Source organism: Cervus canadensis, chromosome 32, assembly GCF_019320065.1.
Source record: "Cervus canadensis isolate Bull #8, Minnesota chromosome 32, ASM1932006v1, whole genome shotgun sequence".
NCBI lineage: Eukaryota > Metazoa > Chordata > Mammalia > Artiodactyla > Cervidae > Cervus > Cervus canadensis.
This window is the reverse complement of record NC_057417.1, coordinates 19,931,721-19,955,674: the sequence shown is the minus strand read 5'-3', so window position 1 is coordinate 19,955,674 and position 23,954 is coordinate 19,931,721. Positions and strand designations below refer to the sequence as shown.

The following is a 23,954-nucleotide window of genomic DNA, read 5'->3' as shown; positions in this document are numbered from 1 at the left end:
ACCTGAGCTAGAAGGGTAGATGCCCACTGGGACCCAATGAGGCCATCTCCCCTGGTGGCCTCCAGCTCGCCCTAGTGGGGAGGGAGACAAGGGTCTGGAAAAGCAAAACCCAGGAGACATGGACAAGGAGGAAGAATATTTATTTGATCACAAAATCTTGTGCATCCCCCTTTGAGGGTGTCAGCTGACTGCGAGTCTGCTAGGCCACTTCACTTTTTCTTGGGCTCCTTACAAGCCACCACGTACCGCTGGGCTACATTGAGGGGAGGGGAGTAACCGTCTGCATAGGAGGTGTCTTCAAACAGGACAGAATAGTCATCCTGGGGCTGCAGCAGAGGCAGACAGGAGGGACTGGTCAGAGGGCTCCAGGCGAAACCCCCGCCCCACACCACTAAGCTTTGAGTGACAGGAACCTCTGGCTCGTGGCCCCCAGAAGCTCCTGTCCTCATATTCACTCAAGAAGTGGAGATGTGTGAACGCAGTCCCTGTTACTACAGAGCTCCTTCCTCAGCAACAAAGGGCCAAGGGTAAGGGATGAAGATCAAGGAGACCACCACCTACCTAAGTGGGCCGTAACTGGAGTGTGTGGTACCAGGGAGCCTGGGTAAAAGGGATCAAGGACAACCTAGAGGGCAACAGCGAGGATCCTGGAGGAAGAGGCAAGAATAGCCTTTAAACTGGCATCAGGTGACCAGGGCATCGGCAGTGTGGTCAAGAGCACGAGGGAAAGCGGTTCAGCTGAGGAAAAGGCAGTGGGGCTGGAGTTAAGGGCTCCAAGGCAGGCCCTGGGCATGGAGCTTCCCAACTCAATGCAAAAGTGAGGTTAGACTAGTGTATGTATGTAACACGTCCATTCTGCTCAGGGCTTGCTAAGGCTCTGAAGCTTGGGAAGAGGAGGGTGGGTCGGCGCTGCCCCAGAGGGCAGGGCTGGAGGGCAGACTAAGCGGAAGACAGAGGGCAACTTGCAGGGCCCTCCGAGCTCAGAGAGGCTGTGAGATGAGGACAAGAGGGGAAGGAGGTGGGAAGGTGACGCCAGGAGCCATCTGGCCACCTGGCCCTGACGTTAGGGACGGCCTCTCCTGTGGGGGCTGCCTTACCCGTTGTGGGGGCGTGTGGATCAGGGCGCGGTAGAAGCAGGTGGTCTGGGGATACAGGGCCAGCACAAGCTGCTCCTTCTGGAATAAAGCTTCGGGGTCCGTCTCCGGGTTGGCCTTCCACTGGGGCAGTGGGATGATCCGCCGGCGGCTCAGGGTGTGTCTCCTGGGGGTGCGGCTGACGTCAGGTGGGGGCCCCATCCCCGCAGCTTGGCCGCCCCCAGGCTTCCACAGCCCCCATCCCCACCAGCACACTCACTCTTTGCCTTCTTCGTCAATGTCATCTACCTCGTACCTGCGGGCGGACGAAAGGAAAGGGCTGGATGCAGAAAGGGTCAGGGTCACAATCCAAGTCGGGGAGTCGTGAGGAATGGGGAGGAGGGCAGGGAGGGGAAGCAGCCCCCTGGTGCCCACAGATGCCCAGGGGTGTAGCTTTCCTCCCAGCCTGCAGATGAATGGCAGTGTAGCCCATGCGGCTGTGGTGACGGGAGAGCAGCCCACGGGGCCAGGGGACCACTCACTTGTTGGTGGCGTGGCTGTAACTGACCACCTCGGCCAGGATCCACTGCTCATCCCCGTCCACGGCCTTCACCCGGGCGGCCACCTTGTCTCCAGGTTTGGCCACGTAGTCCCCAGAAGCCGGAATGGCCCCGCAGAGGGGCGGGGGTCTGAGGACGGAATTAAAATGTTCGGTCCCAGCCCCCGCCTTGCTAGCCCCTACCCTGCCCGGGGCCCGCCCTCACTTGTCACCAGGCTTCCCGATCCACAGGGGCAGGGTCATGGCTGACTGCTGCAGCAGGGTCATGAGCACCCCCCTGCGCATGGTCTTCCGAGGAGGCTCCGAGTCATTATACAGGCCCGCGATCTTGGCCGCTGTGGGAGAGAGAAGTGAGCCCTCAAGACATCAGAGATAGGGCGCCCACCCCAGCCCGCCCACATTGGGCCATCAGAGCTCAGCCTGCAGCGCCCTGGCCTGAGTGAGTACCAAGGGGCCGTGTGCCATCCTGCCCCTTCCTCAAGATGCCTGCAGTGAGACCACCCAGACTGACAGATGAAGAGCTGCCAGGAGGGTGGATACCCTAAGGGGAAGGAGCAGGGAAGGGCAGAAGCGGGGGCTGTGGGGCAGTGGTCATGTTCTAGTTCTTGATCTGGGTGCCAGGAACATTTTGTTCAGTTAGTGAAAAGTTTCAGCAAGCTGTGTGTTCATATCTGTGTTCTTTCCTATTAACATATGTTGTAGTTCAAGAACAACACATTTTTAAAGACAAATGTGGACAGACCCCTGATCTCCTCGGGCATGGTTCAACACACCCAGCCACCTCATACAAACCCAGCTGGCGGTGTGACAGTTTTTGATGGGTGAGGAGGTGTGGACTGTGGGTTCACTGGGGCAAGAGAGTTGGGAAGGCCCCGGCAGCCTGAGGGATCTAGAAGCCAGCGCCTCGTGTCGGTAAACTCCATGTGGAAGGCTGGTTTCAAGACACCCAGGGTGCAGCTCTCAAAATACAGTCAGGTTCTCCTCAGAGCAAGAAATGGGAGGCGGGGAGAACTCCCTGGCAGTCCAGTGGTTAGAACTCTGCGCTTTCATGGCTGAGGGTGTGGGTTTAAAAAAGAAACAGGAGGTGGCAGTAGGAAAGGGGAGGGGGTAAGTGCCCCAGACAGTAGGCAGAGCAGGGGAATCAGCGTGGTCCACAGGGAGCACTGGGGACCATCCCCATTCCCTTCCCAGCCCCGGACGATCCCAGTGGACTGAAGTCACAGGCGCCCCCAAAGGGAGACTGACTGTCGCTCTCAGGAACCATCACTCCACCGGGTGGTCTCTAACTCACCAATCCGCCTCTCTTCCAATAGAGACTTGATTTCTGCAATCTTATCTAGGGCTTTCCGAAGGATGCTGAGGGTGGGGAGAAGGGAGAGAAGAGGTCTGCGTGAAGCATAAAGCACGGACTTCCTTTTCTCATTACGGCAGGCTGGCCAGCTTGGACCAAGCCTGCCGCCGGAAACCATCAACCCTAAGTGTGTACTTTTTATTCTTAAAAGCACAAAAGAACAGATGAGACGGGAGGAAGTAGTGGGACAAACTACCTAAGAGGGTTGGTAAGTGGAGGGCCCCCTTTGCCTGAGGGCGTTGGGCAAATGCTGCGGAAGGGCTGTGGGGTGCTGGCAGCTCCTAACAATTGAGATTTCGGAGGACAGAAGTTAGAATTCGGGGTCTGCCCTAGTTGCACATAGAAGAGGAGACACTCTGGAGCACTGTGGGGAGTTGTCTCAGCACACAGCAGGGCTGCGGGTGGCAGGAACTTGTCCCAAGCCCCTGGAAACCCCTGCAGTTCAATTATGGGGGCTCCAGAGTGGCCGGGACCCAAGAAACCTAGCAGAAGTGCACACAAATCCTTGCTGGAAAAAGGCTTCTTCATCCCAGAGTTTGGGGAACCTCCCCCAGAGAATAGTTCAACAGCAGTGAGCAGCACTGAATTCACTTCAGGTCATTTATTCTCTGGCCCACTCCTCTAACAAACCTTTAGTAAAAACCCATGTGTTAAGGAAGGCCTTGGTTCGGCATGAGACCCATGAGAACACAGCATAGTAGGGTCACAGAAGGTGTCCCAGAGGGTGTGACTCTTGTGGACTTGTCAGGCAAAGGCCAGAAGACTGGGCAAGGGGCAGCCTTGGCAGAGAGAACTGAGCAAATGGAAGTAGCGAGGGATGAATATCTTGCCAAAGGCTCAGAGCATCGAAGCTCAGCGTGGCTGGCATCGGACACGGGGACCACTCGGCCAGAGCCACCATGGGCTTGTGAGTGAGCACTGGGACATAGCCAACCAGGCAGAGGAGGAAAAGCCAGGAGGCCAAAGGGAACTTTGAAAGTCTGATCACTGCTTTTGGGCCTGTTGGGAGGACATCCTTTTATGTAGTTATGTCCTAAGTTACATTCTGGGAGGTACTGATGGTGTGGTTCTCAGCCTTAGCTGGAAAGCAGAATGCTCTGGGTAGCTTTTTAAAAAGGATCCTAATTGTTTTAAGGATTCTCAGCAGATGCCAAAACTAGTGGGGCGGGGTGGGGGGGGGGTCTGATGTAAAATGGGCTGTGTACATAGTCTCAAAGTATCTAAGATACCTGTCAATTACACAATGGAAAATAGCCCTAATTTGAGGAGAAACCTGGAAGAGCCCACCTTTACCAGTGAAAGTTCTGCCTTCTAATATGAAGATGGAGGACATCACTTCCAGAAGCGTAAAACCTGAATCTAATTGTAAGGAAACAGCAGACAAACCCAACTGAGGGAGATTCTACCCTGGCTTATCATTTTCAGAATGTCAAAGTCACGAAGAGCAGAGACAGCCTGGGAACCGTTCCACATTGAGAGAGACTAAAGAGACAGGAAAACTAATCCGCACTAGGAAAATATTCTGTTCTTTTGCTATCAAGGTCATCTAAATAAGATCTGTAGCTCAGTGAATAGTTTTATATCAGCGTAATATCATAATTTTGAGAAACGTGCCATGGTTGTCTAAGAATGTCCTTTTGTAAAGCACATGCTGACTGATGTGTTTAGAGGTCCAGAGGCATCAGGCATCGTGTCTGCAACATAAAAGGTTCAGAAAAAATTTTTTGACTATACAGAGAACAATAAAAGCAAATGTGGTAAAAATATATTTACGTAAGTCTGAGCATATAAAAAGTTAATACTAATGCATGAATTCCACCCTAGTTAAATCAGAACCTCTGGGTGCAGCCAGACTTGAGAACCAGTGTGTAAATGTACTCCACTGGCAGGTAAGTTTGTGAAATACTGAGTTAAAGAAATTGTTGCATAACTTGGCATAGCCTTTACCACTTTAATTTACATTGTGAATCTCCAAGGAAAGGAATGTAACATTGCTACAGTCCAGGGGGTCTGCAAAGAGTCTGACACAACTTAGCTACTGAACCACAACAAAGTTACTAAAGTTCCACTAGAGAGGTCTGAGGAAAGGATGTTTTAAGATCATTTACTATTCCAAGAGCAGTTTTCTCCAACTGAAATTTCTGCCTCTCCGAACCAGAAAGGTCAATCAGGATGACCACCCAGCAAAGCATGGGTGTCTACCTTCTAGCAGGCAGCCTGCCAGCCTGTCAGCACCCCTCAGGGAAGGGCCACCCCAAGAGGCTTGCTTCCCCTGGGATAGTGGAGGAAAGGCCTCTTGCTGGCTGATCCTTTGAAGGGTCCTCAGCCAAGAACCCTGAGCCCTAACTTCCCTCCCCAACCATTAGTAAGGGCCTAACCAGTGTGGGCTCTTTAGAGTAATCCAGTACTGCTACATACCAGTTCACAGTAATTATCTGATTAGAGTGAACTTTTAAAAAGAAAAGGAGTCAAAAAATTCCTTGTGGGCTTTCTTCTGTCTTGCTGAGATAGGTGGAACTGTGCTTGCAGAGGCAGACAGAAAGCAGCTAATAAGCCAAGGGGTGTTGCACAGATGAACTGCCCGGGAGCTGCCCACCCTCTGGCCATCTACAGAAGGAGCCTAGCAGCAGGGCTGGCTGCATGGCCTCCCTCAGCCCCAGGCCCAGCAGGAGGGTGAACACAATAGACCCTAGACTCTCAGGCACATGGCTTCTCTGCCCCCGTAACTGGTCTGTGTCTGTGTGTGACCCTGTCAGGCCAGAGGAGGGACAATACCTTCCCTCCAACTTCCCAGCGGACACATCCTGTGATGGATCAAGACGAGAGCCCTCCCCCCAGTCAGCACAGGACAGTGTCCACGCCGCAGGTGCCCACATGCAAGCGGCCAGCTGACCAGACCTCGGCGCCTGGCTCAGACAGACAGTCCAGGTGCTAAGGCATTCATTCTCTGCTCCAGGCACTAACGTTTGAGGCTGTGACCACCCAGGTCCTCACAAAGTTAAACTGGACTCTGTGTGCACTGGCTTAACTACTCATCAAACTACCTTCCTTCAGTGGAACTCTGAGCAAGGCTGTTGGTGTCTGTGGCCAAAGAGTCACGGAGGACACCATCCCTGATGCTCTGCCCTCCTGGGGCTGCATCCGGAAAAATGCCTTCTGAATCAGTGTCAGAAAATTTCTTGTTCCCAGCAGTCTGGGTGGTAGGGGGAGAATGGATACATGTATATGTACAGTTGAGTCACTCTGCTATGCACTTGAAAGAATCTCAACATTGTCAATTGGCTACACTCCAATACAAAATAAATTTTTAAAAAATAAATTTCGAAAAAAGAAAATATCTTGTTCCTCCCGGAATGGCTACCCGCCTCCACTGGCACATGGAAAGTGACATCTTTGATCTGTCTCCTTTGACTCCTGCCAAAAGAGACGATTGTTAAATGAAGACAGAGGGGCTCCTTTGCATTTTCTGCAAAAGCAAGAAGAAAACTGGCCAGGAAGAGCTGTGGGCTCAGATGAAGGGAGAGCGGAGTAGGTGACGAAGCGGCGCGGGCTCCTGGGGCCTCTGCAGTTTCACGAGAGGCTGACCACAAATATTAGGAAGAAGAGCTGACAGGCACCACAGCAGCCGGGTCAGTGCCACATGGGCACGAATACCACCACGTTTTCCCCACCCAGACAGCGGAGCTCCCTGTGGGCAGGGCTGGCGTCTTATCTGCCTCACTCGCTCTTCTGTTCCCAGCATGGTGTCTGGAGGGGAGGACTCCTTACTTAATGTTTAGTGATTGAACCTAAGAAGGTCTGAGAGTCTGAAAAAGTCAAATGGCAGCACAACTGCCAGGGACCTGCACTTCTGAAACAAGCTTTAAGTGTTAAACTCTGGAAAGTTGAGGCCAGAGAAGAGCCCACACCATCTGGCTACAGAAGCTGTCGCCTCACTCTGCCGGCAGTTAATCTGAGAAGGGTACGTCTGTCTTTTACTTTTAAATGAATGTGAGTCACTCCAAACTCCAGGCCCTCCAGTGGGAAAGGGCCCCACAATGAACCTTCCAATCCTTCCAATTGGGAGAAGATGAGGATGGGCAAGGGCAGGCGGGAAAGCCAAGAAAGCAACACCTCCAACCAGAATCCACTGTGTCCCCCTCCCTGCCAGTCAGCCCCACCCTTTTGTCTCTGCTCCCCATCCTGACACGGGGGGCCCCAGCAGACCCCTTTGTCTAAGCTAAAACCTTGGAAAGCTTCTCGTCTCCCAACTGGTCCCCAGTTTGATCTCAGAACCTGCCCCGTGTTTCTCTGGCCCCACTGACAAGCCTCAGCTCAACTCCATCCTATCTCATGCCTGGTCTCCAAGCTAGACTTGAATCTCACCCAGTCTGTTCTCTGTGTGGCAGCCAGGCATTCTCTCCTGCTCTTATACCATCTTTGGCTCCCTACTGCCTCCAAGATAAAGTCCAGGTGCTGGAGGCCCTCCCCACCCCTAGCCACACAGGGCTAGTTCTCACTCCCCAAACACTCGCACCCTGCAGGAGCTCCTCACGGCCCTGGCACACTCCATCTTGTCTGCCTACCCGTCCCCAGCTCAAGTTGCTCCTCCTCCCTGAGAGGGTCCCAGATTCCAAGGCCCAGTGAGCACCTCTCTGCCAGCCCACCAACTACACTGTCCTGTAACTTTTTTTAGGGCATCTCTCCCTTCTGGATGGCTTGCCCCTGAAGGCAGGCCCCTCACTAACCTTGTGTGTCTCTGTAGAGACTGCCCAGCACCAGGCATCACCATGGGTTATGGTCAAAACAGTTTGAAAAATACAGATATTAGTGACTTTATATGCATCACCACATTTTACGTTGACAATTCTATAGGCAGTTATTATCCCTACTTTAATGAGGGAGTAACTGAGTCTCAGCTCAAGAGACCACCCAAGGTCAAGTGGTAGGGAAAAGGCAGCGCTGGGATTTGATCTACGCCCTTCTGCCATTTATACAACAGTGGGGCCGGGGAAGAGGGACAAGAGTGGGCTCCAGAGAAGCTGGGCCCTACAGGAGAGGCTGGGCGTCAGGATCTGCTTAGCCCTGGCGGGGGGGCAGGCTGGGGCCGTGGGCTCCTACAGCCTAGCACCTGGGTGAGTAGGGAGGCAACGGCAAAGCAGAGGGACAGTACTCACTTGCACTCAGCCTCTGCATCGGCTTTGGCAGTTGTATAGAGGCCACGCAGCTTTGTCCGGTAATAGGGAGAGACTGCAGAGTAAACACAGGGAGAGAGATGCATGGGAGTCTGCCATCCGTCTCCTGGGTCATCTTGGGTCACCTGGCCCGAGTGAAAACTGTCCTTCAGGCCTAGGCAGCAGTTCATTTCGGATCAGGCAGATACATGCAAAAGTCGCTTTTGAAAATGAGGACAGCCGGTCTTAGCTCACACCCACCCCGCTCCTCGCCTTTCTCTCCCGAGCCCAGCTACTCACTCTTGTTCTCGGTCTGCATCCGCTCGTGGGTCTTCTGGATGTTCACCAAGTTGTGTTCACTCCTCGAACGCTCTTCCTGCAAGGACGAGGTCGCCAGGACATGAGGGGGCCCTTCATGCTGCCGTGATAACTACCCTACCGCCCTGGCCAGAGGCCCCATAAATAGGGCCCTCGTTTTGTAAATCCAACTTCCAAATCCCTAAGTTCAAAAGGTTTTTTTCCCCCGCCTAATGCAAAAGCAGTACAAAAGGCACTAAAGTTCAATCACAAGTTATACATTTAATGATGCTCCTTTATCAAAAAAGACAAAGTGCTCCACAGATTCAACACAACCCCCATCGAAATTCCAGCTGACTTCTCTGCAGAAACTGACAAGCTCATCTTCAAATTCATATGGAAATTCAACTGACCCAGAACAGCCAAAACAATCTTGAAAAAGAAAAACAAAAATAACATGGGAGAACTCACATTCCCCAACTTCAGAACTTTCTACAAAGCTGCAGTAGTCGAACGGTGTGACACTGCCATATAGATCAATGGAACAGAATTGAGAGTCTAGAAATTTACACATGTATCTATGATCAATTCATCTGGAGAAGCGGGGGTAGGGAAGGAAGCTGGTACAATTCTTCCCTACGTCAGTGATCCTAGGACCAAGGCTGCAAGTGAAGATGCTGGGAGCTAGGATGATTCCTAAGAAAGAAATTGTAACTTTACCTTTTAACCTTTATGTCAGAATTTCTAAAAACCTGAGTGGGTAGCCATCTGGCAAAATGGAGTTAAGAGTGAATGCAGTTTTACCACATAGTTGAAACAGCCCACTAATTCAAAAATAACTGAATCATGAACAAACTATACTAAAACCTGTTCATAAATCTGGTAAATGGGCAGAGCCAATTCTGTTGCAAAGGCATAAGAAACTGCTCTGTAATTCTTACTGATCTGTTCTATAATGAAACCAATTTTACCATGATCACACTTCAGTATGTTATAACACACTGGTACTATTAGTAAGATTTAACTATGTTTTGTTAAGTAAATCATAGGCTAATACTGATACTGATGACCAAATGTATTAGGAGATTGAGTCAAAGTCTTCTGAGAATGAAATGCTGATAAAAGATGACTGGCCTGAGGAGGAACTGGATTTGACTCATCAGCTACTTTTGATGCTAAACGTTTCATATAAATCTATCATACGGTACAGAGAGTGGAAGATGAAGGAGGAAATTGGGTAATCAAATTAGGACAAAAATATGAAAGTACATGTAATGGTTCTATAGAACAGATTTAGTTGGTTCTTTAAGTCTATCTCGACCCTACAAGGATTCCTGCAAAGGTCAGGTGTATTCATCCTGATACTATTATATCAGGTACACCTATATCTGCTATATAAATGCCATGCATGCATGCAAAGTCACTTCAGTTGTGTCCGACTCTGTGCAACCCTATGGACTGTAGCCTGCCAGGCTCCTCTGTCCATGGGGATTCTCCAGGCAAGAATGCTGGAGTGGGTTGCATGCCCTCGTCTATAAATGCTATACTAAATGTAAATGTTCAAATGATTATTTTGCTGTAACAGAGCCTAGGCCAAGGGCTAGGGAGGTGGGTGTGCAGTTAAGGTTTAATTTAGCAGGCTAGGGTTTTCAAACGCTGGGCATTTCAAAACAGGGTTGGCCCTTGAACAGCTCTTGGGAAATAACCTCTAAACACACCTGAAATATTTTGCCTGATAAGAGTGTCTATGTTTACCTGGAACAAGGAGGTGAAGGCATACGGAAAGTGACTGCTGTTCGGTACAGGGCTTTTTTGAAAATGTTCTGGAATTGATGATGGTGATGGTTGCACAACACTTTGAATATTGGATTCAAATTGGACTGTACACCTTAAATGGGTGAACTGAATGTGAATATAGCTCAGTATTGCAAAATTGCTGTTACTAACCAAAAAGAACCATGAAATCCTGCACGTGACAGAAAATCCAGTAGGCACGGCCGTCATACCCCACATGCTCCTCCTCTCACCTTCATGACATCATCGTGGTTCCGGCATGTCCAATCTCTTTGAACACAACCACCCCTGCCCCTCCACAGTTCAGTATCACAGCCCACGACCCCCTCTAGGAGGGGAGGGCTGGGGCTTTTTACCTGGGTTTGCTTGATCAGCTGATGGAGCTCTGTGAGCAGTTCCGCAATTCGGGAATCAGCAGACACGAGGGCCATGGTATACAGGGGCGCCTGCGGGGAGGGGAGGAAAAGAGAACTTATTAGTGGCTATTGTGGGTTTAACCATTCTTCTGGTTAGGACGCTGCAGTCCTAACCTCTGGTACTTGTGAATGTGACCTTATATGGAAACAGCGTCTTTGCAGATGTAATTAAGGTATATGTTAAGATGAGATCATACTGGAAAAGGGGAGGCCTTAATCCAACATGAAGGCTTCCCTGGTGGCTTATGCGGCTTCCCCCCGTGACACAGTGGTAAAGAATCTGCCTGCCAAGGCAGGAGACATAAGAGATGTGGGTTCAATCCCTGTGTCGGGAAGATCCCCGGAGTAGGAAATGGCAACGTGCTCCAATTTCCTTGCCTGGAAAATTCCATGGACAGAGAAGCCTAGTGAGCTACAGTCTATGGGGCCACAAAGAGTCAGACATGACTGTGTACACACATACACACAAATAATCCAATATGTCTTGTGTTCATGTAAGAGAAGAAACAGACAGACACACAGAGAATGCCAGGTGGGGAGACAGACATATACAGAGGGAAGACAGCCATCTGACAGAGGCAGAGACTGGAGTCAGGCAGCTGCAAGCTAAGGAGTGCCAAGGATTGCTGGCAACCACTAGAAACTGGGAGAGAGATATGGAACATATTCTCCTTCTGAGCCCCTAAGAAGGACCCTACCCTTGATTCTGCAACTAACAGAACTGCTTGAGTTTGGAATTCTAGCCTTCAGATCTGTGAAAGAATACATTTCTTTTGTTTGTAGTCATCCAGTTTATGGTCATTTGTTTACAGCAGCCCTAGGAAACTAATACCGTGGCAAGTGGTCCTGGAATTCTTCCCCAGCCCAGTGATGCTTGGATTCAGTATGTTCAAACAAGTCAGGAGTACTTAGTAAGTACCTTCCAAAAGCAGCACGCCATAGCCCCAGCTCTTGGATTCAAGTATTCTGGTTTACCCTCCTCCTGCCTTTTTTTTTTTAATTTTGCTCCCCTCAGAGTTCAGTTGGTAAAGAATCCACCTGCAATACAGGAGACCCTGGTTCGATTCCTAGGTCAGGAAGATCCGCTGGAGAAGGGATAGGCTACCCACTCCAGTATTCTTGGGCTTCCCTTGTGGCTTAACTGGTAAAGAATCCGCCTGCAACGTGGGAGACCTGGGTTTGATTCCTGGATTGGGAAGATCCCCTGGAAAAGAGAAAGGCTACCCATTCCAGTATTCTGACGTGGAGAATTCCATGGACTGTATAGTGCACGGGGTCAAAAAGAGTCAGACACAACTGAGCGACTTTCACTTTGCCCTTTTTTTAAATCTGTAAAATAAAGACTCAAATAAGACCTTATATGAAGACACTTTCCAAATCATAAAGCACTGTTACTTTTTTTTTTTTTACTGTAGAGGGAAGACAAATTAACTACTAAAAGTATCTGACTTAAGGTAAGATAAATGTATTCTGATGAAAATGCAACAGTAGATAATCAGGATAAAAGACAATAATAGGCGATTTTAAAAGTAAGCTACTGTTTTACCAAGATACAACCTAAATGTCCATCAACAGATGAATAGATAAAGAAGATGTGGTGCATATATACAATGGAATACTACTCAGCCACAAAAAAGAATGAAATAATACCATTTGCAGCAACACAGATGTAACTGAAGACTATCATACTAAGTGAAATCAGTCAGAAACAGAAAGACAAATACCATATGATATCATTTATATGTGGAATTTAAAATATGATTCAAATGAATCTATCTATGAAACAGGAACAGAATCACGGACACAAAGAACAGACTGGCAGTTGCCAAGGGGAAGAGGACTGGAGAAGAGATGGAATGGGCAGTTGAGGTTAGCGGATATAAGTTTTTATACATAGAATGGATGAATAACAAGGTCATACTGTATAGCCCAGAGAGCTATATTCAATATCCTATGATTAAACCATAATGGAAAAGAATATTTTAAAAAAGAATTTCAGGAATTCCCTAGTGGTCCAGTGGTTGGGACTCTGCACTCTCACTGCTGAGAGCCTTAATTCAATCTCCGGTCAGGGGAACTATAAAATCCCACAAGTTGTATGGCACAGCCAGAAAGTAAAAACAAATTAAAAAATGATTTTAAAAATTAAGGAAAAAAGAATGTGTGTGTGTATATATATATAAACAACACTGAATCACTCTGTTATACAGCAGTAATCAACACAACATTGTAAATCAACTATACTTCAATAAAAAAATTTCTTTAAAGTAAGCTTTTGTAACTAGGTAAAAATGGACACATGCCTAAAGAGAAAAGGAGATGGGAAGAAAAAAGGAAAATTTTTTAGGATGTTGAAATTTTACATGATCCCCCTACCTTCTGGGAAAGGTGGTTCAATTAATACATCTCCATATCCACAAAGATCAGCTTCACACTGAATCTCCCCCACCCCTCCTAGTAGTAAACTGAATTCCTTGTACGTAAATATTCATATCTTCTTAAAATCTCTGCTTTTGTTTATTTAAAAAGTAATATAAAAACCAGGAATACAGGAGAACTGCCTCAACTTGATCAAGGGCATCTATGAAAACCCATAGATAACAGCATACTTACTGGTGAAAGACTTAAAACTTTCCCCGCTAAGATCAGCAACAAGTCAACACTGCTCTGGAGGTTCTAGCTGGGGCAATAAAATGAAATAAAAGAACCAAGATTGGAAAGAAAAAAGTAAAACTATCTCCATCTGCAGATGACATGGCCTGGTACACAGAAAACCCTGGATACATGTTTATGTATGGCTGAGTCCCCTTGCTGTTCACTTGAAACTATGACAACATTGTTAATCAGCTATACTCCAATACAAAATAAAAAGTTAAAGAAAACCCTGAGAAACTCACTAAACAACTATAAGAACTAGTAAGGGTTAGAGGAGAGAAGATCGCTAAGACAAAAATCAGCTGCATTACTATACAGTGGCAATGAACAATCCGAAAATGAAATTAAGAAAAAACTCCAATTACAATAGCATCAAAAAGAATAAGGTACTCAGGAATAAATTTAATAAGAAAAGTACAGAATTTTTACTCTGGAAACTAGAAAACACTGTTTAAAAAAATTAAGATGATCTACATAAACAGACACCCATATTCATGGATCAGAAGACTTAATATTATTAAAATAGCATTACTCCCCAAATTGATCTATAGTTTCAACAAAAGCCCTATCAAAATCCTAGCTGGCTTCTTTGCAGAAATTAACAAGCTCATCCAAAAATTTACATGAAAATCCAAGAGATCCAAAATAATCTTGAATTACAAAACATACTACAAAGTTATAGTAATCAAGATGGTATGGCACTGGCATAAAGGTAGACATAAGATCAATGGGACAAAATCAAGAAACCACCAATAAACCTATATCCATGGTCAACTGATTTTCCACAAAGTTGCCAAGACAATTTAATGGGGAAACAATAGTCTTTTTTGATACATGGTGCAAGGACAACTGGATGTCCACCTGTAAAAGAATGAATGTGGGTCCTTACCTCAGACCATATACAAAAATGATCTGCTTAGACAATTGTCCTAAGATACAAATGGCCAACAAGCACCTGAAAAAACGCTCAGTATCATTAGCCATCAAGAAATAAAAGTCAAAACCACAGGAAAAACCAGTTCACACTCACTAGGATGGCTATAACAAAAATGAGACATAATAACAAGCGCTGCTGAGGATGTGGAGAAACTGTATGAATGGGTTCGGGTTAAGTAAAACGTGGTATTATTCATACAACAGACTATATTATTACAATAATAAGGGATGAAGTAGTGATACTTGTGACAACATGGACGAACCTTGCAAACATTATGCTAAGTGAAAAAAGCCAGACACAACAAACCTCATATTATATGATTCCCTTTATAAGAAATAGCCAGAATAGGCAAGTTCACAGAAAGTTGGCTGGGGTGGGGGATGGACGGAGATAGTTGAAAAAAGCAGGGGAGTGAATGTTAATGGGTATAAGGTTTTTTGCCCAGGTGATCAAAATGTTATAAAATTGATTGTGGTGATGACCGCACAACTTTGAATATACTAAAAACCACTGAATTGTATTTTCTTGGGCTACAAAATCACTGCAGATAGTGACTACAGCCATGAAATTAAAAGATGCTTGCTCCTTGGAAGAAAAGCTATGACAAACCTAGATGGCATATTAAAAAGCAAAGACATTACTTTACCAGCAAAGATCTGTCTAGACAAAGCTATGGTTTTTCCAGTAGCCATGTATGGATGTGAGAGTTGGACCATAAAGAAAGCTGAGTGCCAAAGAATTGAAACTTTTGAACTGCAGTGTTGGAGAAAACTCTTGAGAGTCCCTTGAACTGTATGGAGATCCAACCAGTCCATCCTAAAGGAAATCAGTCCTGAATATTCATTGGAAGGACTGAAGCTGAAGCTGAAATTCCAATACTTCGGCCACCTGATGTGAAGAGCTGACTCATCTGAAATGACCCTGATGCTGGGAAAGACTGAAGGCAGGAGGAGAAGAGGAAGACAGAGGATGAGAGGTTGGATGGCATCACCGACTCAATGGACATGACTTTGAGCAAGCTCCAGGAGTTGGTGATAGACAGAGAAGCCGGGCGTGCTGCAGTCCATGGGGTCGCCAAGAGTCAGATATGACTGAGCGACTGAACTGACTGAATTGTACATTTTAAATACATACATCTCCATCTCTGCCAGCCCTCAGCAAACACTAATTTACCTTCTGTTTCTAGATATTTACTTATTCTGCACTTCATTTTTTTTATTGTTCAATAATATTCCATGTTTGCATATACCACATTTTGTATATCAGCTCATCAACTGATGGACGTTTGGGTTGTGTTCACTTTTTGGCCATTATGAACAATGCCGCTACAAATACTTGCAGATGTTTTCATTTTCTGGGCATGTACCAAGGAGTGCAACTGCTGGGTCATATGGTAACTCTATGTTTAAGCTTTTGAGAACTGCTGGACTGTTTCCAATGTGGGTGTGCCATTTATATCTTCATCAGCAACATAGGACGGTTCTGCTATCTCTATCAACATGTGATATTATCTGTCTTTTTGATTACAGCCATCTGAGTGGGTATGAAATGCTAACCAGTGGTTTTGCTTTGCATTTCCTTGATGGCTAATGATGTTGAACATCTTTTCAGGTGTTTAAATGCCATTTCTGTATCTTCTTGAGAGAACTGCCCTTTGCCCATTTTTATTGGTTTTTTAAAAGTGATTGCTGAATTGTGTCCTTTAAAGCACATGTTCTCAATTTTTATGAAGTCCAACTTAGCTGTGACACATCTTTTTTTCCTCACATGTGCAGCGCTATTTTTACCACTGCAGGCCTTATATAATGCATTTTAATACAAAGAATAACATGTCCCTTAAGAAAAAATTCTAGTTGCACTAATTAGAACCACATGAAATCAGGGATCTAGAGTTTAAGAGATTCAAAGTGGATAAATTTGATGATGAATAGCATAAAGGTCATTGATGAGGCTACAGATGATCTGCTGAGTGAGCAAAGAGGAAGGAGGAAGAGCCCCCCTTGAACCACAACCGAGGTGAGGGTGTTGACCAAGGATGAGTCCTGTGGCAAGATTCTGGGAAAGACTGGATCAGCATGGAAAAGGGTTACTCTCTCCTGCCACATAAAGCAGAATCCTGGTCAGAACCACCTGCCTTCTACATGCCTACCCTGTGCATATTAAAACAGGGGGAAGCCCCCCAAATGGACAGGTGGGTTTTACTTTATACAAACATTGACAGCAAGCACTCCCATTCTGCTACCAGAAAAATCAGTTACCTTCTCTGATAATGTGGACACTTCAAACATCTTCTCTCCTCAGTATCTTTGCTCCTGCCCTCATACCTGACTTTGGGTCCCCTTTACTGATGTCCAAGGTTCCTACTTTGCTCAGATGACAAGCCAGAGATCACGAGGTCTCTGGAAATGATCCCACCATCAAAACCATGACCTCATGCAGCAGAGCTCCATTCCGCCTTCCCCTCAAGACAGAAGACTGTCCTTTCACTTACTGAAGACCAAACCCTCCCTCATCTGTGCTCTGAACCCCATCTCCTCTTGCACCACTTGACATGTTTTTCCTATGCTTTACGAGCAAACAAGCACACTCTGGGGAAGGGACCCATCTTAAAAATAAATGAGAGCTTCTGAACCACATGCTCACCTCACGGACCCACCCGTTCCTGATTCCACTTCAAAATTAAAGTTGTCCAAGCATGTGCCTCTCTACTTCTTCACCCCCATTTCACTTTTCAACCCACTTTCAGCTAGCTTCATCCTCACCAGTCCAGCGAAAATGTTCTCGAGAAAAATGAATCACTTCCTACAGGTCAAAGCATTGGATCCTTTCCTGCTTTATCCGACATGATGTGTCAGCATGTGGGCACAGGTGTCCCTTCCCTCCTCCACCTCTGGCTACAGGGCCTCCCTGCTGTGTGGGTTGCCTATACCTCACCCCGGCTCCTCCTTAGTCTCCTGGGCTGATCTCCCTTCTGAACATTCTCTAAATGCTGGAGTTGGGCTTCCCTGGCAGCTCAGGGATAATCTGCCTGCCAACAGGAGACACAGGTTTGATCCCCGATCCAGGAAGGTTCCACAAGCCATGGAGCCACAACTAAGGAACTAAGCCTGTGAGCCACAACTGCTGAGCCCATGTGCCGCAACAACTGAAGCCCGCGTGTCCTAGAGCCTGTGCTCTGCAAAGAGAGCAGCCCGCGCACCTCAACCGCAGAGCAGCCTCCACTCATTGCAATTAGAGAGAAGTCTGCACAGCAACAGACTCAGCACAGCCAAACACATAAATAAATAGAATCACAAATGCTGGCGCTCCTCAGGGCTCAAGCCAGGCTGCTGTCCCCTCTCATTCCTAGGTAACCTCCTCCCCGGCCCTGTCTGTGCAATGACATCTCCAAATCTTAATCTCCCTCAAAGCCGGAAAGTTTACGTGAGAGGGTGACCGATAAAACCACATGCCACAGAAAAAGACTGTCTCCAGAATCAAATAGGGTGATGACCTGGGTGGGAAGGGAGGCACTGTCAATGGGAGGGACCATGCAGGAGGGGTGTGATAGCAATGAAGACAGCAATTCCCTGCTAGCAGGGCTGTGACCCAGAAACAGGGGTGGAGGCTTGAGGGGGAGGCAAGCAGACAGAGGGATTACAGGTGGAGGAAATGGAAGCAAGTTGGCTGAGGGGCAGGAGAGAACAGGGTTGCATGTGAAGGGACAGGAGGTTGAAGGATGGGATCCAGTCCTGAGGCCTATCTAGTGTTATCATCTGCTGACAGTCCTTCCAGTGCGTCTTATCTACAGACTCTCAAACACAGATGTCCTGTCCCATCCCACTCTACCCTCCAAAGAGCCTGAGAGGCACCTTCTTTCCCTCTTTTTCATTTTCCTTATTTGGTTTTGACTGTGCTGGGTCTTCCCTGCTGTGTGGCCTTTTCTCCAGTTGTGGAGAGGAGGGGCTACTCTCTCGTTGAGCAGCACAGGATCTAGGGGGCATGAGCTTCAGTAATTGCAGTTCCTGGGGTCTAGAGCACAGGCTCAGTAGTTCTGGCACATGGGCTTAGTCGCTCTGCAGCATGTGGGATCTTCCTGGATCAGAGATCGAACCCATGTTTCCTGTGTCTCCTGTATTGGCAGGCGGATTCTTTACCACTGAACCACCAGGGAAGACCTACCCTTTCCCTCTTTGTCAGGGTACATTTTCCTCAACAACCAGCTAAAGACTGGTCTTGTCTGACTAACCCTAAAGCAGCCTAACTTAACTCTTATTTGACTTTTCCTGGAACCTATCTAGACCTACGGGCTTCCCTAGTGGCTCAGAAGATAAAGAATCTGCCTGCAATGCAGGAGACCTGGGTTCAGTCCCTGGGTTGAGAAGATCCCCTGGAGGAGAGCATGGCAACCCACTCCAGTATCCTTGCCTGGAGAATTTCAGGGACAGAGGAGCCTGGAGGGCTACATTCCACAGGGTTGCAAAGAGCTGGGCAGGACTGAGTGACTAACACTTTCACCTAGATCTATAAACCAGCTTTTCCAGCCAGTAGATGTAGGTAGATCTTTTCTTCTCCAAACAACCTAGAAAGCTCCACAGGCAAGAATAGTCATCTCTGCTGTCATCAACAAGACCCTTTCATCAATAATCCCACTGATGAGTAGTGTCAGGATATCGCCCACTCCTTGAAGCAAACACTGTTGTTCCTTGGGTAATTTTCCAGAAAGATCCCACGTATATTTAAGAAAAAAAAAAAAGTGCTGTCTCATAAAACCTTTTGCAATCAGTAGATGCAGAAACAGACACACGAAACTGCGACTGAAACTGTCAGCATACTTAAGTGGAAAAGTTGACCCACGTGGTCTGGAGGAGGAGTAGGTCAAATACCAAGCCAGGGAGGGCCTCATCCTGCAACCAGAAGGCAGCGGTGGGAAAGGAGGGCCCCAAATTTGACGAGAGGCCCGTCTTAAGGCAGAGGAAGCCCCTACACCAACTGTTAGGACGCACTCACACTCAAAAAAACGCTGACTTGTGACTTTTTAAATGCTCTCATCTCACTTCATTTCTGTTTGATGTGAAGTAATTCTGAAGTGTAAATAAGGCAGTGCCAGGAAAAGACAGGGGACTGTATTATTAAGTTGAGCAAAGCAGTCAAAGGCACAAACAACAGAAAACGCTGACGCATCCCAAGCGTTGGGGAGTGATCACGGCTGCCACCATGTAAGGGGCGTCCCCTGCTTGTGCTCTGCCCACTGGGTAGCACCCTGCCTGGGAGAAGCACCTCATTTTATGATTTTACAATAAACTACTGCTATCTCTGGGCTTCCCAGGTGGCTCAGTGGTAAAGAATTCGCCTGCCAATGCACAAGAGATGTGGTTTGATCCCCGGGTCAGGAAGATCCACTGGAGGAAGAAATGGCAACCCGCCGCAGGCAAATGCCTGGAGAATGCCACGGCCAGAGGAGCCTGGTGGGCAACAGTCCATAGGGTCACAAAGAGTCGGACACAACTCTGTGCCTGAGCATGCACACACTGCTATCTCCAGATCCAGTCAGCTGTGAACGTGAACTTCCCCAGAAAATACACTCTCAGTAAAGGTTCCTGTAGCTCTCCACTCGGAGAACACTAAGTTTACTTGTGCAAAACAAGTGGGAACACAGACTTGGAACCACAGCTCACCAGGGAGCTCCCAGCTGGGAGGAAACGGAATGTTCAAACTGCCTGTTATCCAAGCTCAAGGGTCCCAGTTGATCTCAGCATTAGTCTCAAACCAAGGAGCGGTTACGTAATCCCCATAAGGTTTCAGAATTCTTCTGAATTTTGAGGTAAGGCCCAGGAACCCTCTTCTTTCCAGACTTTCTACTTCTACCCACAAGGGGAACCACTATTCTGCTATGTTCTACTAGAGACTAGTAATGCCTTTTCCAGAACTTCACAGAAATATAATCATGCCATCCATATACTTCAGTGTCTGGTTTCTTTTACTTAATGTGTTTTGAGATTCATCTGTGTTGCTGTGTGTATTAGGAGTTTGTTCCTTTCTATCGCTGAGTTGCATCAATTGTACGAACAAACCAGTTTATTTAACCTTTTTTCTCTGAATAGCGTCTATGTCCGTTTTTGGCAATTATGAATAAAACTGCCAAGAGCAATCATATGTGAATCTTTTTAAAGACACCTGTTCCTTTTTCTTAAGTAAACATTTAGGTCTTGTAATAGTACTCTAATTTCCCTTTGGGAAACTATCCCTCATCTTGGCTCCAAGGCTGAGTATACCACCTGGGTCCACAGAAGTATTACAGTCTTCCTGCCCAGCACAACTGGTTCTGAAAGAGATATGTGACCCAAATCTGGCCAACATCAATTTCAAATTTCTTGTTGAAGCAATCTATCAAAAAAAAAAAACAACCAACAACGACCTCTTTCTGTTGACTAAAAGAGTAGCATAGAAGCCTGGAACTGATGGAGATTTTTGCCTGCCTGAGGGAGAAATCAACATGGAGGAAAGCAGAGCTGAAAAGACACAGAAAATACTGGTGACATAACCAAGGCTTCTGGATACAGCCATACCTGAAGCTGATGCACCTGGGACTCTATAGTTAAGAGTCAACAGATACTCCTTTTCTGCTTAGGCTAGTTTGGGCTACCTTTTTGTTACCTGCAACTGAGAAGTTTGACTAAAAAGAGGTAATTCATAGGGACCAAGGCTACGAAGAAAAGCACATAGTAACTGCTAAACACCCAGTCTAAAACTGCTGTCTGACCCTCTCATACAAACAAATGAGAACAGTCTATACTTAAACCACTCTAAAAACAATCCCATAGGACAGAGGACAATAAAAGCTTTGTCATGAGTCACAGGGAAGCAAGGCATCCAAGACTACATTCAGATCCCATACCCTCAATTTAGCCACCATCAGTAAGAATCTACATTAGTTTGTTTTGTTAGAAAATATTCATTCATTTATTCATTTAGCTGCATCAGGTCTTAGCTGCAGCATGCAGGATCTTCGTTGCATCATGTGGGACCCATGGACCCTCTGGTTGTGGCTGTGGGCTCAATAGTTGTGGTGCTTGGGGCTAATTGCCCCACACCAGGTGGGATCATAGTTCCCTGACCAGGGATCAAACACTGAGTCCCCTGCATTGCAAGGCAGATTCTTAGCCACTGGACCACCAGGGAAGTCCCTCAATCAGCTTCCTTTTTTAAATTAAGAAGACTTGATGATTTCCACCTATCCCACCCTGCACCCATACCCAATACCTACCAGGCTTTGGTACTGAAGCTTACATAGGTGATTCTCATTTAAGCCTACATCAATGCTACAAGCCCACCTTCTTACAGCTGGGGAAGGTGCAGTTCAGTTGGGTGAAGTTATGCTAGGTAACTCAGGGAATACAAGTAGTCGAGCTGCCACTGCAAGCCTGCAAACTATAAAATCTATACTCTTCCTTCCAAATTTTGTCACACTTCGGCATATTCCATAGCAAAAAGAGATCAACCGCATCAAATACTGCTACAGGTCTGAGAACTAAACACTGAATTTGGCGACCCAGAGATGACTGGTGGCTTTGACAAGACGCTATTTCAGTGGAAGAGTGGGGGTCCAGGCCCGACTGGAGTGCGTTAGGAGGAGAAAAAGTGCTAGTGAGTACAGACCGAAATTTTGGCTGCAAACAAGGGCAGAGAAACGAGGCGCCAGGAGAAATATGAATGAAGAATGAGGTGGTTTGGTTAAGATGGGCACATCATGAGCAAATAACAAATGTTACCAAGGTTCGGGGTCCATCCTCTGCCCTCGTCTTCTCGCACCTGGCCTGGGTACCCCACCTCCCAGGGCCACCCCGCCAAGCTCCACGTGCGGCGGCTTTCCACCCATGCAGGGCTGGCGGGCGCACGCACGCGCAGACGGTACAGACGGTCACCAGCCCTCCTTCCCGGCGCCCCGCCTTTCTCCACCAAGGCGCGTGCGCGCCGCCCCTCAAGCGCCGTCTCAGCGAGGCTGGGGCATGGAGACCCCCGGCCCTCCGCTCCCGCCATCCTCCGGGCGGGGGTGTGCGGCGGAAGGGGGGTGTCCCAGACCGCGACCCATACCTACCTACAGAGCCACGGGTGGAACAAGCACGTCGCGTTGGAAACTGCGACGGCGGGAGCAAGCGCGCGGTCCCTCGAATGCTCTTCAGAGTCTGCAGATGACAACGCCCTTTACGTTCGAAGATTCGCGGCAGGACAAGACCCACACAGCCTTTTTCCCTTTTATGAGCTTAGTCGCAGCGCGGAGGACCCCTTTACGCATGCGCCGTCATCCTTTGTGACGTGCCGCGCTACCCTTTGGGAAATGTAGTTTTCACTTTGACACACTGCTCCCGGCTTTTCGGCCGAACCTTATTTTACCAAACCAGGGTCTTTGTGTGTTTTCTATATCCTCTCCCATTCCCCAAAGCCTCTATAAATCAATAATACTTTTTTTTTTTTTAAGCGAGAAGATTGTTGATTGAAGGGAGAGCAGTTGGCGTATGAGAATTCTCTGGACTTTCTGCCTCAATTTTTTCTGGAAACGTAAAACTGCTAGAAAAATAAAGTTTATTTTTTAATTTTAAAAAATAAATAGAAGCAAGCATACCTGTAGGCCTAGAAATCATGCTTTTAGGGGATATTTCCAGGAATGTACTACAGTTCTGGGAGCAAGTATTTAACTATGATGGTTTACATCCTAGTATCTTTTAATTTCTTACATGTAAGTGCGTGCTAAGTCGCTTCAGTAGTATCTGACTCTGCGACCCTATGGACTGTAGCCTGCCAAGCTCCTCTGTCCATGGGATGCTCCAGGCAAGAATACTGGAGTAGGTTGCCCTTCCCTTCTCCAGGGGATCTTCCCCACTCAAGGATTGAACCCGCGGGCACTTGCTTAGCAGGCAGATTGTTTCCCACTGCAGTACCTGGGAAGCCCTTCTGAGAAAGCTACAGTGTGGCAAAGAAATCTAGGGCTTCCTTGTCTATCCTTCTTCATCTAACACATCTGAAATGCTTTCCCAAAGAGCCTTGAAAAGTCACAGCAATCTTCACTGAAGGTCCCTTGAGGACACATGGAGAGAGTTACACAGAGTACTTTCCTTCTACTAATCCTTTTACTAATTCCTCCTTTGACAGAGTTACACTGCTGAAGGCCATGCTCTGATCTGTCTCTCTGCTTTCTCTTGCTTGAGGACTGGCTTTTTACATGAGGGCTTCAGGTGCTTTCTATATTAAAAAACCTATAGTCACTCAGCTTGACCCTGTTCACACCCACTGCTCACCCATTTGAGCAAAACAAAGTTTTCTCTTCACCTTGGCCTGCAGGTGGGAGATACTGTAACCATTGTACTCACTTTTAACAGTGATTTTCCTTGACACAGACAAAAAGCCATTTCTTGACCAGAAGGTGGCATAGTATGCGTGGAATTGAATAAAGGAAAGGGATGAAATAAACTGACCCTTAAAATTTTCCCTTTCTCCCCTCCTTCTAAAACAGGTAACTTTGCAACCCTATGGACTGTTGACCACCAGGCTCCTCATACACTGTGAAAAAGTCAAATGTTGATGAGATCTAGCATCTGTAATGGAGGAAATTAAAGTTATCCAGAATCCCAGTTGAGGATATAACCTCCAAGGAGAGCTTGGTACACAACCCCATTGCTCACTCCCCTTCTTTTCAATAATTAAAATTATTTTTATTATAGAAATAGGATTATAGACATGCT

The 23,954-nt window shown here is 47.1% G+C and overlaps 1 protein-coding gene across 2 annotated transcripts; it reads right to left on the bottom strand.

The window, feature by feature from the left end:
• Positions 1-123: 123 nt before the first annotated feature.
• Positions 124-22,513, bottom strand: SGF29 (SAGA complex associated factor 29). Of its 2 annotated transcripts, none has more exons than XM_043456200.1 (10): positions 22,313-22,513; positions 10,584-10,673; positions 8,437-8,512; positions 8,140-8,212; positions 2,924-2,988; positions 1,838-1,967; positions 1,616-1,762; positions 1,354-1,389; positions 1,098-1,260; positions 124-326 (listed from the first exon to the last, which is right to left on the bottom strand). In XM_043456200.1, the coding sequence occupies exons 2-10, from the start codon at positions 10,656-10,658 to the stop codon at positions 210-212; spliced, it is 882 nt and encodes a 293-aa protein (XP_043312135.1). In that variant the 5' UTR covers positions 10,659-10,673; positions 22,313-22,513; the 3' UTR covers positions 124-209. The 2 variants fall into 2 exon arrangements, with proteins under 2 accessions (XP_043312135.1, XP_043312136.1); XM_043456201.1 differs by lacking the exon at positions 124-326 and adding an exon at positions 370-647.
• Positions 22,514-23,954: the final 1,441 nt, after the last annotated feature.